The sequence below is a fragment of the Mustela nivalis genome (assembly GCF_964662115.1).
Source record: "Mustela nivalis genome assembly, chromosome: 12".
Lineage (NCBI taxonomy): Eukaryota > Metazoa > Chordata > Mammalia > Carnivora > Mustelidae > Mustela > Mustela nivalis.
Window position 1 is genome coordinate 31,141,160 of NC_139031.1, and position 18,756 is coordinate 31,159,915.

Here is an 18,756-nt window from a genome sequence, read left to right on the forward strand (position 1 = left end):
CCCAGCAGCCCTTTCCCTATAAGACTGCTGGTCACTTAATTCTGGTTTTCTGTCCCAGTCATCCATGTGCTCACTGCCGACTACCTATACCTATTACCTGTGACGTGTTACAGTTGCAGCAGGAGGAGACTGTCTTTCCCCAACGTGAACTTGACATCAAGTCACTGGTTATCAATATGAAAGAGAATGGTTATAGATGCTTTACTGTAAACTTTTATAATTTAAAACTAAGTTAAATATGCTGGCATTAGTTAATGTTGATTTGGCCACTTGAACAGAAACCAAACGGTTATAGTTTAAGCAGTATAGAAGTTTATTTTTTCAAACAGAAAAATCTCAGCAGGTGAAAGAGCCTGCTGGGGGATGTGGGGCAGGGTGACCCCGGCACGGTGTCCGCACCTTCTCCCTCACCCAGCCACTCTGACCTGGGGTATTACATATGTGGGTTTGGCCAAAGAGAGTCACCAGGTTCTAGCCTGAGGGAAGAGAGCCTGGAAGGCAAGACTCTTTTTTTCTGAGGAGTCCCACACACCATTTCTACCCATAGCCCACGAACCAGAATTGAGACAGAGGTTCACACCTTGTTGGGTTATGGGGTCTTTTGCTGGGCAGCATGCACCCAGCTAAAACTAGTTCTGTTATTAAAGGGAAGAAGAATATGTTTATCAGGAGAGTAGCAAATTCTAGACCGTGAATAACCATAATGCTTTGTGTTTGTCTAGTCCTTACTACGTGTGAGACCGTATTCCAGATGCTTGTAACTTGTCTTACTTATTCCTCAAAACATCCCTATGAGGTAGATAGCGTCATCCATTTTATGGATGAGGAAATCAAAGCTCAGGGCCACAAGGCTAGTGAGTGATTCAGCTAGGACTGCCCAGTCCCTGTGACACGTGGTGTCTCTGTGTGATCTCTATCTAATCTAAAACTAATACTGAAAGTATGAAACTTTAACAAACATTCATTTTGCTTGTTGCCTTAATTTGGAAAGCTTTTTTAAATAAATGGATTTGCCTAGGCCCTTTACAAAAATTGTTTCCATTAACTCTCAGTTGGTATCTGGGACTGACCTTTGTAGAAGTAGCCACAATGGTACAATTCAGAAGAGGTGGGATCTTGTGAATCTGAGACTTTCATTTTTTCTTTGTCATGTGTTCCTCTCTCCCCGTGGCTCCAAAGGAAGCCTGAGGCTTACTCTGGAGGGGAAGGAGGGCTGTCTTCTTCCTGTGCCTTAGTGAAAGTTGAAGTTGTGTGACCTGTTGGTTTTCAGGAATGTGAGCCTAGGCTCCCAGTAGAATGAGCTTCTAGAACCACTTTCTTCTCTCCCTTCTCCCTTCTCAGCTTCTCTGTACGAGGCAAGGTTCTGGCTTAGGGATTTTCATATTCTCAGATGACAAAATAGATGATGAAACAAATTACAGCTGCACATTAGGCTTGACTGGAGTAGGTCTGTTAAATGAAATGTCTATTAGTACATTATATCCAGAATATTCCAAGTACACTTCTATGTGTGCCTCCTAATGCACAAGACATGGGGACCACCAAAGACCAACAAACTAATTAGAGACTAACTAGTTGTTCTGTTCTGAGCTTAATGAGTGTACACAAAGGGCTTTTTAAAATTCAACAATTAACCCCTGGATGAAGATAGTAAATATTTATCATGCATTTTAGCAATCACTTCATAATTTAAAGTGACTCAGGCCATAATATAATACTGTGGTTGTGAATGTTTCATCTTCATGTGAGATTATAACCCCTTCTAATGAGACAGATAATGTGTTAACACATTTTTGTATCCTGTTTGGTTATTTAATTCAGTTGTTTGACAAGTATTTATGGAGAGCCTTCTAAATGCAGATGGTGTTTTAGAAACTTAGGATATACCATTGTGTAAGATGCATTCCCTGACCTCATGGAGCTTACATTCTAGTGAGGGAAGACAAATAAGAAACAGATGAATAAATGCATCTGTAATGACATGGCCAGTCAGTAGAGAAGTATATAGGAAAGTATGCAAGTATAAATGAAAACAAAGCACATAAGGAGAGAAAGAACATGTGGGACGGGTGGCAGAAAGAACTTTTGGGTGGAGTTGTTAGCAAAGACCTTTCTATAGAGACGTAGAGACAGAAAACTAAATGAGGTGAAGATGGCAGCTTTATGAAGGGTCTTGGAAGCAGACGGAACAGCAGGTACGAAAGTGTCTATGCTGGCAATGAGGTCTGAGAGATGAGAAGCTAGATCACTCGGGATCATTGCAAGAACTTGGGATTTTATTCCAGGTGTACTAGAAAGCCACTGGTAGGGTTTGAGCTGGAGAGTGACCTAGCCACCCAGTGCCACAGTAACTGTAGGCACATTGATTGGTCTTTGAATTGTTGAAAATCTGTACAAACCTAGTAATATCTGACTTTATTGAGTATTTATTATGTGCTAAGCTCTGTTGTAAGATCTATAGATTGTTTCATTGAATCATTCCATGAGGGTACGTAGTTTTATCAGTTACCCCCATTTTACAGGTGAATAAACCAAGACTGAAGGTAATTTGTCCAAGGTTTGTAGCAAGCAAGTGGTAGAGCCTAAGGAGTTGCACCGAGTCTGTCTTCCATTCTCGTGCATGTAATAATAGTTTATTCTAGTTATTAACCTATTGGTTAAGAACGAATCATAATAACCAGTTTAACTGTAGATGTAAATGTATTACATAGAATGCATATGTTAAAGCCCTTATGCAGAAAGCCACATGAATTGAAGACTTTAAGTCAGATTTGTTTCTTTTTTTAGTGGTGTTATTTTTCAGTACTTCCACTGCATAATTAAAATAATACAAATCTTAAATGTCCATTCTGAAAGTTAATAAGGAAACATTTAATGTGATTGAGTTTTGATTTGCTAATAATTCATTATAAAAGCTGAACTTTGTGCTTTAACTCAGATTTTAATTAGCCAATTGCAGTTTTTATTAGCTATTTGCAAACTTCTTTTTTAATACTTCAGTGACTATGAGTAATTATTAGAGAAATACTTAAATACGTCATCATCAACTGAACACTACTTTAAAATATAGGACTCTGGGGGCGCCTGGGTGGCTAGTGAGTTAAAGCCTCTGCCTTTGGCTCAGGTCATGATCCCAGGGTCCTGGGATCCAGCCCTGCATCAGTCTCTCTGCTCAGTGGGGAGCCTTCTTCCTCCTCTCTCTCTCTGCCTACTTATGATCTCTATCTGTCAAATAAATAAATAAAATCCTTTTTTTTTTTTAAGATTTTATTTATTTATTTGACAGACATCACAAGTAGGCAGAGAGGCAGGCTGAAAGAGAGAGAGGAAGAAACAGTCTCCCTGCCGAACAGAGAGCCCGATGTGGGACTCGATCCCAGGACCCTGGGATCATGACCTGAGCTGAAGGCAGAGGCTTAACCCACTGAGCTACCCAGGAGCCCCTAAATAAATAAAATCTTAAAAAAAAAAAAAGGACTCTGAATCCCCTAGGACATAATTCTTGAGATTTCCCCAGCCTGGTAGTCATATAGCTACCCCACTATGTGCTACACTAACCATCAAGAATCACGACTAGAAAATTCCACCTGCTCTTCATAGAGTCCCAGAATAATTTGCCATGTTCCCATAAAAATAGTATTGTAAATGATGGTGGTTATGTATCTAAGGCCACACATCTCCATCGACTCCATTAGCAGGTGGCTGGCTGGTTCTAGCCTGATCTCTGTTGGGCATGGAGGGGTAATTGTGGGTAAAGTCCTAGCAGAAGGAAGAAGCCAATTCCCTGGTATGACAAAGTGAGGCTCCAACACCAGTGAATCTTTTGGCTTCCATGGAATAGTGGAAGAAGATTCTGGGCAACAGGGCAAGTGTTAGTCCAGGGGAGGTCTGGAGCAGGAAGAGTTCATGCGTGGTGGAGAATGTCTGACAAGGGAGAGGTTAGATCCAAAGTTATATATCTTATAGTTGTTTGTTTTGGGGGGTTTTGTCTTTTTTTTAATAACTACAATACCAAATTCATATGTCTGTGTTACTAAATGAGGACCTGTCTTTATGTGAAGTTCATAACCAAGTCCAAGGTTGGCTTTTTCAAGTTTCAGTAAGCTAATTAAAAAAAAAAAAAAAAAAAACTTGTGGTGTGTCTCTATGAACTTTATTTTCTCTTAAATTCCCATTTTTCTTTTATACCTATTTCTATAAAGAGGGAGCTCGGCATATGGCCAAAACCCTCTCTACCATGAAGGACTCCAGCTTTTTTGTTGCCCAGATGCCGGATGTGCCCATAATGTTTTGGGGGATTGTATATGAATCAGTTGGCAGGAACTGTGTGGTTTGTGGCTCTAACATCTTACCTAAATTCTTTAAAATCAGTAGAAGAGGTCAGAATGAAGGCCCTAGTTCTAAAGCCATCATCACCCTGGGAGCTACAGCCATCTCAGATTTATTGGCTCAGTCAAAACCTTTTATTTTTTATTCCTTTTTGAGTTCAGCATCTTAGCAGAACCCTTCCTAAAACCAGGTCTCAACAGTAGAAGCGTTCCCTCAAGACTCTGACAAGTGAAATTCTGAGAGAAGTTGAGGTTTATTGTTTTAAAACAGTGCCCCAAGTCTGAAAACACAGCGCAGGTGGCCAGTTGACTATGGTGGACACAGCAGCAAGACACTGTGGGGAGGAAAACAATCAAAGGATGGATGGGCCTTTGTGGAGGTCATTGTTTCCATTTAATCCAGAATTCATTTGCGTCACAAAGCACTAATTGACATGTGATAAGAACTTCCTGAATGGGCTGTGGAGACGCCAGAATAAAAGGGATTGGTACCGATTGTGATAATAAGGCCAGTGTCCCTTCAGTAATAAGCAAAAATGTTCCACTGTAGACGCGCACTTAGGAGTAATTGTAGTGAGTCTAATTCACCTTCCGGAAGTTGGGTTTTGATTTTCTTATTAAAGAGCAGATCTCCTTTCAAAACAATTAAAATATTTACTTACCACCCCCTCCACCCCCAATCTTGTCTGCCTGCCTATCTTCCTATCTTTAGAGCCCTCTGCTGGCACCATGAAGCGTGTGTGTTCATAATACCTCAGATCTTGCTCTTTGGGGAAATGTAATTTTTTAGCCAGAGAAATTAAATGTGTTTTCTTTGCATAGCTTTGTATGTTTTCCCCAGTCTCCGTAGAGCAATGGGCTCCTGGTAATTACTTTGTTGTTGTTCAGATCTTAAATGGTAACCAACACAACTATACCATTAGATCAGATGGAACAAAATACCATTAACAAAAAATCGATAATATCTGAAGTGAGGAAAAACCTAATGAAATTCATGTATTAGAATGTAAGAATGATCTGGAAGTTTGTGCATTTGTTTTTCCATTTATTTCCTTTTTTATATTTTTCCTTATTACAGAAAGGATATTAGACTATGTTAACCAAAATGCTTACTGCTAGTGAATGGCCTTTTCAAGGAAATTTCAAATGGAATATTTCCTGTCTGTATTTTGTAAGAACCTAGAATCTGAGAACAAATGAGCTGTTGAAATTGAAGACAGCTTATCTATGAGATTGGGTCTCTTGGTGTTACGTGATTCCAAAATCAATCTGAAGACAGTGTAGGCAGTTTGACAGGAGAGCTGTAATGAATAGAGCGCTCTTGTTTTCAGAAATGAGACAAGATTAAATAGCAGTCCTAGTTGAAAATCTCAGGGGTAGAATATTCAGTAAATCTTGAAAATCTGTATCCTGTTTCACTGGTATGAAACAATCCATTCCTTGTGAGAGCATTTCTACTCAATAACTCATGGCAGTTTGGGATTAATTTGGAGAGTACTAACTTCTGGTTAAAAATTGCACTGGGCCTGCGGTACCCAGCAAAATTTCCCACTCAAGTGCTTTTGAAAAGTAACAGTAACAGAGGAAAATAGAACTGAGGTCTTCCTTTGGCAAGAATCGGGAAAATTTTTCCAGTACCTTTAGGTGTAAGAGAGTATTAAACCCACTTATTTGAGGCCTACCTGAAATTAGATAGGAGAGCACTTTTATTATTGTCCTCCTACCATCATAGTAATGATTCAAAAAGGCAAGGTTGATAGAAGTTAGAAAATTGGAGGCATATACCTACCGCATGGCTTGTGCTTTTGACAGATCCGTGACCACCTCTTCTGTCTCCTGTCAAGATAGGTCCTTCTGCATTCATTCAGAGACCAGAGCTGGAAATACCTGAGCAGGAAGTTGGTGGGCAGGCACTGGTGAGGCTGCTCTGTCTGGGAGTGTGTCCCAGAAGCACCTCCCGCAGGATGGCTGCTGCAGTGCCCTGCTTCCTGGGACTGCAGCGTACCTCACACATTCATCTGCCTCGGTGGACCACCCAGGGTCAGCCGGCGGCAGCCATGGCCCGGTCGGGGAGTGGAACCCTCAAGCACAGGCAGCCGCCCCCCATCCAGCTGTGACCTAAGGTGGAGTTCAGCTGAAAAATTAGCGAAGAGCGAGTGAAGCCAATGACCGTTCACACAGCCTGCTTTACTGTGAACTCTGTAGTTTAACAGAACATAAATACTAACAAGTCAACATTATACCTGTGGAAGAACAGTGCGGCGCAGAATGAAGTTATGGTTCTGAAAACTCAGAAGGATAACACCTTAAAAGTATGACACAAAATGGAAAAGAATTTAGAAAATTATGTCCTTTCTCTAGAGAATGCAAGATCAACCGTGAAAGCAGGGCAAGAAAACCATGGTAGAGAGAGGCTAAGATTAAAGCGGAAGTGTTGGCAAGGAGGTGCGTGAGGTAAGAAACTCTAAGAACTGAAAATGCAATGACATCATTGAACTTGTACTTAGACAGTAAAGAGCGGAAGGGAGATGGTGAGGATTCTCTTCAGCGCTGTGAAAGACTAACTTAAGGCCCTCGCCCCGAAACAGAAGCAAAGGACAAGAGTTACGATAATGATGAGGAGACCGATACCCTCTCCAGTGACATAGAAGGAATGTAAGCAGTATTGGTCTTCCTTCAAAATAAAGAGAATTAGAAGAGGAGAAATTACCAAGACCATAATGGAAGAAAAAATTTCTAAGCCAAAAAACGTTCTGACTGCGGATTGAAAGAATTTATCCTGTGCCATTTAAGACTGGGAGAAAGAGGTCACAACTGGACAAATCTGTGTAACTTTTTAAAATTTTAAGTACAGTCCCTGTCCCAGTCTTGGTCCTCGCTGGCACGTCTACCATTGCTTGTCTCACAGACGCCCAGCACCATAGAAGACAGCCCAGGCCATGCTGACTTCATCCTGTGGCTTTGGGACGCTGTTCCCTGGGCAGCTGGAGCCACTGTACTGTTTCCTTCAGGTGTATCATTCTCCTCATGCTGCTCTAGCCCCAGGGGAATCCAGCTGTAGTGAAGGCTTAACAGTAGTGGAATAATACTTGTATTGAGAGAAAATCACTGGTCTGTTGTCTTTCAGAGCCTAAAACCCAGTCCCAAGTCCCACAGTAGTGGTCCCCTTCAAGGACACACTTCCCTTGGGGCACCTGGGTGCCTCAGTGGGTTAAACCTCTGCCTTCAGCTCAAGTGGTGATCTCAGGGTCCTAGATCAAGCCCCACATCAGGCTCTCTACTGGGTGGGGAGCCTGCTTCCCTCTCTCTCTCTGCCTGCCCCTCTGCCTACTTGTGATCTCTCTGTCTGTCAAATAAATAAATCTTAAACAAAACAAAACAAAAACCACTTCCCTTTTTAGCTCATGGTCTGACACCCAGTGGTCAAGCCTGGTTTTCCTGTTTTCCAGGAGTTAACTCTCAGCATGTCTTTGTCTCTTTAGAGGCCAAAGCTCAAGCCCTAAATTTAGGCCCCAGGAAAAGTAGGAGCTCCCTCTTCCTTCCATGCTAACAGCTTTCCCTCAGCTTTCCATATCCCAGGATCGTCATCTTTCCTGTAATGATGGACCGGTGGCCTGTTCTTCACTAGGTCTATCCCAGCCACCCTCAGGGATGTGGCCTTCCCCTGGGATTTCAAAGGGACAAGCTCATCAGAGCACAAGAGAGCAACATTGATGTCCTTAGACTTGAACAGACCCTTTCATGTTTAATGTTTCTCTCAGTCTGGGTGACTCAAGCTGGACACATGAGCTACATCACGTGTACTGGTTAGGATGCCACTTCACCCGTACAGATGTCTTCTGTAAGATCTTTCCAAGAAGAAAGCTGCTCCCAGGCATGTAGGTTGGGAGTGGGAGCTCAGCCCCGGGATGACAGAGGTGGGGGGCATGACTCCCCTCCACAGCACTCTCCACACATCACTCACGGACTTTGCCCCAGGCAGATGGTGACTGACTTTCCATCCCAGGGCGTGCTGCATCTCCACATGTTCGCAGGCAAGGTACCCTCACATGTGAGGGAGAAAGGTGTTAAAAAAAAAAAAAAATAGTGTAGGCATCCAGACAGTTTCTCTTTTTTACAAGGGTAAAATTGATCAGTCTCTACCCAGGTTTCTTTGAAACACTGAATTCCAGAATGGGACAACATACATAGTTGACCCGGTAATCTTACATCCATGAAGATGTCTTTTATGTAAGAAGTCAAGATATTCTCTGATATGTAACATCTGTAAAGAGATTACACTCCTATAGCCCTCTAAAACAATACATAAATATACATATTCATACACATATCCACTATACAGAGAAAAAAGCTCAAGAAAGCTTAAAGTACTTTTTCTTTTTTTCTTCTTCCAATATTTCATTTAAATTCAAGGTAGTTAACATAGAGTGTAGTATTGATTTCAGGAGTAGAATTTAGTGATTGATCACTTACATATGACACCCTGTGCTCATCGTAATGCGTGCCCTCCTTAATGCCCATCGCTCATTTCACCCATCCCTCCATCCACGGCTCCTCCAGCAACCTCCAGTTGGTTCTCCGTAGTTAAGAGTCTCATACAGTTTGCCTCCCTCTCTGTTTTTGTCTTATTTTTCTCTTCCCTTCCCCTATGTTCATCTGTTTTGTATTTTAAATTCCATGTATGAGTGAAAGCATGCGGTATTTGTCTTCCTCTGACTGACTTATTTCACTTAGCATAATACACTCTAATTCTATCTGTGTCATTGCAAATGGCAAGATTTCGTTCTTTTTGACAGCTGAGTAATATTCCATAGTGTGTATATCCCACTTTTTTTTTTTTTTTAACCTTTCATCAGTCGATGGACATTTAGGCTCTGCCCATGGGCCCTTTGAATCAGTGCATGTACCCCTTCAGATCAGTATTTTTGTATCGTTTGGTCAAATACCCAGTAGTGCAGTTGCTGGATCATAGGGTAGGTTTAGTTTTAACTTCTTGAGGAACCTCCATACTGTTTTCCAGAGTGGCTGCATCGGTTTGGATTCCCACCAATAGTGTAAGAGGGATCCCCTTTCTCCACATCCTTGCCAACATCTCTTGTTTCCTGACTTGTTAATTTTAGCCATTCCGATAGGTGTGAGATGGTATCTTATTGTGGTTTTGATTTGTAGTTCCATGATGATGAGTGATGTTGAACATTTTTTTTCATGCATCTGTTAGCCTTTTGTATGTCTTCTTTGGAGAAATGTCTCTTCATGTCTTCTGCCCATTTCTTAACTGGATTATTTATGTTGGGGGTGTTGGTTTTGATAAGTTCTTTATAGATTTTGGATACCAGCCCTTTATCTGATGTGTTATTTGCAAATATCTTCTCCCAATTCATAGGCTACCTTTTAGTTTTGTTGATTGTTTCCCTTGTTCAGAAGCTTTTATCTTGAAGAAGTCCCAGTAGTTCATTTTTGCTTTTGTTTTCCTTTCCTCCAAAACATGTCTAGGAAGAAGTTGCTATGGCCTGGGTCAGAGAGGTTGCTGCCTGTGTTCTTCTCTAGGTTTTTGATGGTTTCCTGTCTCACATTCAGGTCTTTCATCCATTTTGAATCTGTTTTTGTGTCTGGTGTAAGGTGGTCCAGTTTCATTCTCCTGCATGTGGCTGTCCAGTTTTCCCAACACTGTTTGTTGAAGAGACTGTCCTTTTTCCATTGAATAGTCCTTCCTGCTTTGTTGAAGCTTGGTTAACCAAGTAGTTGAAGGTCATTTCTGGGCTCTCTATTCTGTTCCATCAATCTGTGTGTGTTTTTGTACCAGTACTGTACTGTCTTGATGATTACAACTTTGTAATAGAGTTTGAAGTCTGGAATTGTGTTGCCTCCAGCTTTCTCTTTTTCAACATTACTTTGGCTTTTGGGGGTCTTTTCTGGTTCCATAAAAATTTTAGAATTGTTTGTTCTAGCTCTGATATTTTGATAAGGATTGCATTGAATGTGTAGATTGCTTTGGGTAGTATAGACATTTTAACAATATTTGTTCTTCTAATCCATGAGCATGGAATGTTTTCCCATTTCTTTGGGTCATCTTCAGTTTCTTTCATAAGCGTTCTCTAGCTTTCCAAGTAGAGATCTTTTGCCCCTTTGGTTAGGTTTAGATATCTTGTGATTTTTGGTACAATTGTACATGGTTGATTGGTTGATTTCTCTTTTTGCTGCTTTGTTATTGGTGTATAGAAATGCCACAGATTTTTGTACATTGATTTTATATCCTGCGACTTTGCTGAATTCATGTATCCAATCTAGCAATTTTTTGGTGAGTCTTTCAGGTTTTCTATATAAAGTATCATGTCATCTGTGAAGAGCGAAAATTTGATTTCTTCCCTGCCAATTTGGATACCATTTATTTCTTTTTGTTGTCTGATTGCTGAGCCTATGAAGGGAAGCATAAGTGTATTTACAGTGGTTGCTTCTCAGTGCTGAGACTATCAGTGTTTTGTATTCTACTTCATTGTTTTGTTGTATTTTCCAGAATACATTGAAATAATGTAATTCATTGCTATTTTAAATACCACTCAAAAGTAAAATAAACATAGGGGAAACTCAAACTAGAGAGCATCTGCAAGAGATAATAAAGAAAAACATTTGCAAGGGACAAAATATACTAAGAACCATGTTCCTAGCCTGCGTACTGCACCTCAGTGTGGAAGATACAGGGAAGAAAGAGTGTGCTCCTTAAGTGTCAGCTCTTCCTATAAATAAATACTACACAAAATACTATATAAGTTTATAAAGACTATATCTGCCAGTATTTCATCTTAAAATGAAAGACTTCAAGTGCCCAGTGGATAAAGTTAACCCTGAAAATACTATTTTCAATGTTTTCAAAGACTGAGGACTATCCGAAAGGGAAATTTCTACTTGGGGATCACTTTTTTTTTCTCTCTCTCTCTCTTCTTCACATTACCTCTTGGTTTATTCATAGGTCGAGCAATACCATAATGTCATTTTCCATGGCCCGGAAGGAAGCTTGCAAGACTACGTAGCACATCAGCTTGCTCTCTGCATGAAGGTAGCCACTACCTGTGTACGTCTCCTTTTCTCAGAAAATTTTGAAAGCATGTAGAACTAATCCCTGATTTCTTATCACAGCACAGACAGATGGCTGCAGGATTCACGTGTGAAATAGTGAGAGCCAAAGTGGATGCTGGTTTCTCCAAGGAACAGCTAGGAGACCTGTTCATCAGTAGTGGTAAGACCATCCCAGCAAACTGAATTTCGTAACCTAAGGGCATGATCTTCAGTGATGCCTTTGAAAGGAAATAAGCTTTCTTTCTGGAGGGTAAATTTAACATGACTTTTAAGAATTTAACACCCCAGGGTGAAAATGCAAGCTGAACACTTGCAAAAAAAGTATTTTCGTGTATCTGTCATTGCATTTATTGTTCATCCTGTGCCCCCCCCCCCCATCTTTTACTTGTAACTTGCGTACTATGTAACAGGCACCAGAGGGATACTATGGGAGCACGTGATGGGAGTCACCAGCCATCCTAGCAGGACTAAGTATTCTGTCACTGATGCTGTTTAGAATTGCATGATGATCATAAAGAGTAGATAGATATTTAGTGAAGTATTTATAAACTCGCTACAACCAAAGCACCCCTTCTTGAAAAACCTGACATGAACTTCCTCCACTTAACCCTGGTGCATCATGGAGCGGTTAACATGTTGCACACGTGTGCTAAACACGTTGCACACATTAACAAACTCCTATAATGTCAACTACAGCCCTGTGCAGGTGGGTGTCATGTCTGTTCCAACATGGGGAAGCTGACACAGAAAGGCTCGGTATCTTGCCAGAACAAAGAGTGGAAGAATCAGGATTAATTTGTTTATTAATATAGCTTTTTTTTTCTTTTTAAAGATTGTCTCTTCCTGTCAAATAAATAAACACAGTGAGAGAGGGAACATAAGCAGGGGGAGTGGGATAGGGAGAAGCAGGCTTCCTATTGAGCAGGGAGCCCCATGTAGGGCTCAATTCCTGGACCCTGGGATGATGACCTAAACAGAAGGCAGACGCTTAATGACTGAGCCACCAGGGGCCCCTAGACGCACATTTTAAGGACAGGAAGATCCCACCAGAATCTGAATATTACTGTGGTGCATGGGTCAACCTTTGTTCAGAAACTAGTGGAAGTCAGAGGCAGAAAGCTGTTTTCCCTGCGGCTATTACTAATAATCACTAACATTTATTTAGCTCTGACTCTGGTAGGCCCTATTGTAAACACCCTGATTTATAAACATGAAAACATTTCAAACAGAAGGTTGGAGCATCCTGACCAAAGAATGCCCAGCAAGGACACGGTCCAGCAGGACTCAGACTGCTACCGAGCCTGCCCTACACCACTGCCGGCCACAGCCCCTTAGAAACTCGCCCACACCATTTCTGTATCCCCACAGGTCCACTACATTTTTTCCAACTTTCAGTCTTGTTTCATCTCAAATAAGAAGCTGAACTATTTTGTTCTCACTCTGTCAGAGCAGAGAGCAATTATAGACTGAATTCTGCTCTGCACTCTAAGCTTAGAGAGCTAAGAAAGCAGTGACTCAGGTCGACAGGGATGCAGATGTGACCAGCACAGCATTTCTAAACTTGGGGGTGGGGTGTGCAGCATAAGAGTTCCTCTTCCTATTTCCCAATTTGGTGAGTGGCACAAGTCTCTCGGCCTGTCCCACGTGAAACTCTGGTCTTTTCAGCAGGCTTGACAACCTGAATGTGTAGAGTGCAAACAGGCTGCATTAATGGGTGAGGTGGGGAGTGGGGGGCCCTATCTCCATCTACCGGAGGACGGCGGCTCTCCACTATGGCAGCTAGCTGCTGATGGCAGTGAGATCCAGTGTCAGGTGCTTTTGTGACTTTTAAGAAGTTAGAAATCCCGGGGCGCCTGGGTGGCTCAGTCATTAAGCGTCTACCTTCTGCTCAGGTCGTGATCCCAGGGTCCTGGGATTGAGCCCCACATTGGGTACCCTGCTCAGCGGGGCCTGCTTCTCTCTCCCTCTCCCACTCCCCCTACTTGTATTCCCCCTCTAGCTGTCTCTCTCTCTCTGCCAAATAAGTAAAATCTTTAAAAACAAATTTAAAAAGTCAGAAATTCATTTTTATGTGAAAATGTAGGATTTTCTTCTTTCAGTGTTGTCAGTTATTTCGATTTTTAAAGCCACATGAGGCCTGGATAGAACTCCCCGATCCTCTCATTCATGGACGCCTCGTCTTGGTCCCACATAGTCCATAGTCACAGGCCAGATGGGTCCCAGCACGCCTTCTTCCTCCATCCTGTTGGTACTGTCCTGCCTTGGGCCCTCTTTCCTATGTCTCATCTACTTTCCTGTGAATGGCTGCTGTGCCTGCTGCTTCTCCTGCTCAAACATCTTTCACAGGCAGTCAGACCCTTCATTGAAAGCTGTGATTCCTGCCCCATACATTCCTCTATCACCCACGCCAGGCCTTCCGTTAAAGGACCCACCTGATGGGCTTATCTGACCCTGTATGTTTTAAACTGAGATATTATTGAGACATACTATTATGAGTTTAAGGTTTACAACATGTTGATTTGATACACTTCTTTATTGCAAAATAATTACTATAACATGAGCTAGTACCTCTATTACCTCACACAATTAAAATTTCTCTTGTGCTGAGAATAATTATGATCTACTTTCTTAGTAACTTTCAAGTACATAACACAATATTGCTAACTGTAGTCACCCTGCGGGACCTAAGATCCCCAGAACTTACTCATCGTATAACTGAAATTGTGTATCCTTTGATATCTCCCCATTTCCCTCACCCATACCCCAAGTTGCTGCCAACCACCATTTTACTCTGTTTCCATAAGCTTGGCTTTTTCAGATTCCACATATAAGTGATATCATACAGTATTTGTCTTTCTCTGTCTGACTTAATTCTGTTCGTGTAAGGCCCTCAAGGTGCACTGTGTTGTTGAGAATGGCAGGATTTTCTTCTTTCTCCCTGAGTGAAAAATATTCCAGTTATCTGTTGACAGACACTTAGGTTCTTTCCGTCTGTTGGCTATCGTGAGTAATGACGCAGTGAACATGAGAGTGCAGATTACTCTTGGAGGTTCTTGTTTCGTTTTCCTTGGATATATACCCAGAAGTGGGATTGCTGGAAAATCTGACATTTTGAATTTTTTGAGGAACCTCCATACTATCTTACATAGAATGGAAATGGACCAATTTATATTTCCGCCATCGGTGTTCTAGGGTTTCCTTTCCTCCTCAGTCTTACCAGAGCTTGTTATCTATTGCCTTTCTGACGATAACCGTTCTGACGGGTGTGAGGGGATACCCTATTGTGGTTTTGTTTTACATTTCCCTGATCATTAGTGATGTCATGTATCTTTTCATGGACTTGTTGGCCATCCGTATGTCTGCTTTGGAATATCTGGCCCTTTTAAAATAGATGTCTGTGCTCCAACAGAATATGCTATTTCTTCTTTACATGCCCTTTTCTTTTCTTCTCTCTGAGTCTTAGTTCATGCTACAGCTCTCCTCAAGAATGCTAGAGTGAATACACAACGCCCCTCCCCCCCACACACATATGCTGTGACTACCAACCTCGCAGGTACTTTACAGAATATTATGCTGTACAGTACTGAATAAAACAGATGTGGTTTTTGACCTTCTGGAAATGACAGAAAAAGCCCCTGTTAAAATTCTCTAAGGACACCTCAAGTGAAGGCTTCTCTGATCCCTCCAGATAGGACTTCTTCCTCTGGTGAACATCAGCAGATTTTATTGATAACTGTGCCCCACCTAACTATAGGTCAAGGCCGTGAGGGTATTATTTGAGCTTTGGCCTTGGCCCACACACACATTGTGAGCTCTGTGAAGCCTGGTCGTGTACCTTACTCTTCTAATTTTCTGGGTACACTTAAAGCTCATAATTATTGGCTGATGAGTGGGTGAGTCTCCTGAGAGAGGAAGTAGACAGGCAAAGACAAAGGGAATGCTTGTCCTATGTCCTCTTCAGGTGTCTGTAAGTGAAAGAGCCTGCTTAGTGTGCATGCAGGAGGACGCAAGAGGAGAGGGCGCAAAACTCGACAGTGGAGTAGGTGATGATAGGGCGTAAAGATAGAGTGATCTGGAGTTTAAAAATGAAGTTTTTGAACAGACTGAAGCAAAAAAAATAAAAAGCCTCCATTTTAACCACCCTCGTTATGTAAGAAGTGGTCTATCACCTTTAAATGGGACAGGGTTTTATTCTCTCTTCAGTTCAGTAGCTCATAATTGTGAAATACATTTTTTTCTCTTTTTAATAACAAAGGTAAGGCACAAATGAAGGTTTGTCTGCTAAGGCCTTTTTTTTTTTTTTTTAAGATTTAATTAATTAATTTATTTAGAGACAGCATGAGTGAGGGGGAGGGGGAGAGGGGGAGGGAGAAGCAGGCCCAGCTGAGCAGGCAGCCCCACTGGGGGCTTGATCCCCAGACCCCGGGATCCTGACCTGAGCCAAAGGCAGACGCTTAACCATCTGAGCCACCCAGGCCCCCTCATCTGCTGAGACCTCGAATGCCGTGGCCCAAGGTAGGCCCCTGAGCGTTGTCATACATTCCTCAGTTTGCCTTGTTCTCTGTGCTGCGTCAGCGCAGAATTCTGGCGAATCTGGTCCTGCCTCTCCTCTCGGCCTCCCTGCTGCTGCCCTTCCATCTGTCCTTGTGGAGGTCTCGTCCCTGACGCTGCTTATTTCCTCCGGTCAGCCCCTCACAAGCCTCTGCAGCGCTCACGGGGTTCATTCTACAGTTTAAAGTTGCGCTTGTCCTTTCCCGGCTGTTATACTCGAGTGGCTATGGGACAAACACTACGGTTCTCTGATCATATGTGGAGAAGCTTAGTGTCTGGCCCCTGATCTTCCCTTGCTGCTGTCCATCCTCATCTCCTAAAATTCTGTGCATTTTAGGAGCTCCCTAGGACCCACTGCTATTGACTGGGGACCAGTGGAAAGATCACGGAGACAGTGCATGTTCGGTAGAGTAGGCGGGGCCCCAGGGTTTTGAGCAGGGCAGGGTCCCCTCCTGGGAGCCAATGGGAGGAGTCATTGATGGGTGTGGTGTCACTTCTTTTGTAGTGCAGAAGGCCCGAAAACAGGGGCTGTTCTTTTGGTCAGGAGGTGATGGAAAAGGGCCAGAGTAGAGGAGGCAGAGGTTTGGATGAGGAAAAGCATATTCCTAGGCTCTTCCACTGCAGTTTTTAGAATAACGTTGGAATAGGAATTACTTGTCAGTTTTTCTCTTGAGCTTTTACCAAGAAATTAAATTGATCAAATTATATTAGTATAATTGAGGCATATACTGATTTGTAAGGAGTACATTTATTTTCTGATTTTAACCTTATTTGCTTCACAGGAAGAGATTTAAACTACTTGGAAGAGGCTGGGCTAGGATGTTGAACTGTGAGCTTCCACTATGCACGCACATAGATCACCTCACGGGCTTCTCTCTATGACTGCAGAAGAAAGCCAGCAGAGAGAGTCACAGAGAATGAACAAAAGAAAGACATGAGCAGAGTATCTAAGAAGGAAAAGTAGCAAATATATTTTGAATTATTAGGTTTAAGGGCATACGAGTAGCGCAGTCCATTAAACGTCTAATTCTTGATTTTGGCTCAGGTCCTGATCACAGAGTTGTGAGACAGTGGCCCCTGCTTAGGGCTCTGCACTGGCGTGGAGTCTGCTTAAGGTTCTCTGTCTTCCTCTCCTTCTGCCCCTGCCCCCTGCTCGCTCTAGCTCAAAAAAAAAAAAAAAAAAAAAATCTAAAACTTATATGGAGACTAAAATAAAGGGTTCCCATGAAGAAAAGAATGTAGAACAAAAGAACACATTAAAAAAAATTACCAAGCATTATTTTGTATTTATTTGAAAATAGAAAAATAGAAAATAGAATTAAAATAAAATTCAGAAAAATATTTTCCCCTTCATGCTGCCTTTTGTGAGAGGTAGTCACAGTATATGGTCCTGTTGTTCGGTGAAGGCGTTATGAAGGTGTATTAGAATTGGATCAGATTTTGCCTCAGGATAAGGTATGTAGTTAGGTCAGCAAGACAGATACTTTTTGAAATTACATGTGACAATAAGCAGCAAAAAAAATTTTTTTGGATACTTAGATTGGTATTTTAAAGTAACACTTTGAGTCCTTGGGAGAACTTTTCTTTTTGGAAGTAATAAAGATAGAATTACCATAATAACCGTAGTCAGCAGTTGGAGTCCCCATAACAGTTTACCTCCTTGGACACCACATTACTGAGGCTTTTGGAAGGTTTGTCCCTTGCTTCTCATCCGGACTCAGGGCGTCATCCCTGCACAGCCTTGTTCTAAGTGGACTGTAAAAGCCAGGCTGCTTTCTATCCCAGTGGGGAGATTATCCAGACTTGTGGTCACTTTGGACACAAAGAAGTTAGGATTTAACTATAAATGTAGTAGGTTAATTATTTTTAAACCATCGACTGTTGCTTTAGAACTGAATCTCCAGAACTTTGAATACAAGGTCATACAAAACTGGGCTGTAGCCCTGAACCCAGCCCAGGAAGTGTCTGATGAAGACCATCGGTCCGCAGGAGAGGAGTGGGGCTGGCACAGCCTATAAAGTTGGAACAAAAACAGACAAAAAGAGTCCATTCGTTTCAGAAATAGGGCTTCGAAGTAGCCTAAGGCGAGGGAATCTAAATGGCTAACTTTCTGGCAAGACCTTGGTAGAAATCTCCAGCTCTCGCATGGGGTGTGTAGCCTCTCTCATCTCTGTAGCAGCTGAGCAGAGGCTGGTTCATCCTTCAGACTGGAAATTTCCTGCTCCTGGGCTTGGTTAGACCTGAAACTCCACTAATAATCTGAAGGAGGCACATGCTGTTGAGCAAATAAAATTTACCTTTGGACCAACTTAGTTTAGGGTGTTGAACTTGAGTAGTTAGAGCAGTTGGTGTGACTTAGTAAAGGAGGTCCTGAGACTGGCATTGTTGAAGACAAAGCTTTTCATCAGAGAAGCCCTGTCTCCCTGACCCTGGGTTGGTACCTGATGGGACACCAGGATAAACCAAGACGAGGGGGACCCCAACCCAGCTGCTTTGAACGGCAGCCCTACCCCCTTTTTGTCTAGGGCACAGATTGTCCGTTTAAGGGGTGATTAATGGAGGAGCCATACAGCCCTTTTTTTGTGGGCCTAAGAGAACGTTAAGTGGTTTTCAAGAGATCTCCGACATTCCCGTGAACGTATTCATTTTATCCCCAGCCTCAGTTCTCCCTGGTTGCTCCCGTGCTCAGGTCCCACCACCCGCTGGACCTCTCCGACAGGATGCGTCCCTCCTCCAGTCCCTGAGACCGGACCCATCCCCCAAGCCTGCGCCCCACGTGTGCTCTTCTCAGGAGCGCTCGGCC

General features: G+C 42.4%; 1 protein-coding gene across 4 annotated transcripts in view; it reads left to right on the plus strand.

Annotated features, from left to right (window-relative positions):
- Nucleotides 1-18,756, plus strand: part of CTTNBP2 (cortactin binding protein 2) — a 150,155-nt gene that overhangs the window by 109,708 nt on the left and 21,691 nt on the right. For all 4 annotated transcript variants that reach the window (XM_082693815.1, XM_082693812.1, XM_082693814.1 and 1 more), the window contains 2 exons: nt 11,296-11,382; nt 11,463-11,562. In XM_082693815.1, coding sequence (XP_082549941.1) covers nt 11,296-11,382; nt 11,463-11,562 — 187 coding nt within the window. The remainder of the gene's footprint in view (nt 1-11,295; nt 11,383-11,462; nt 11,563-18,756) is intronic.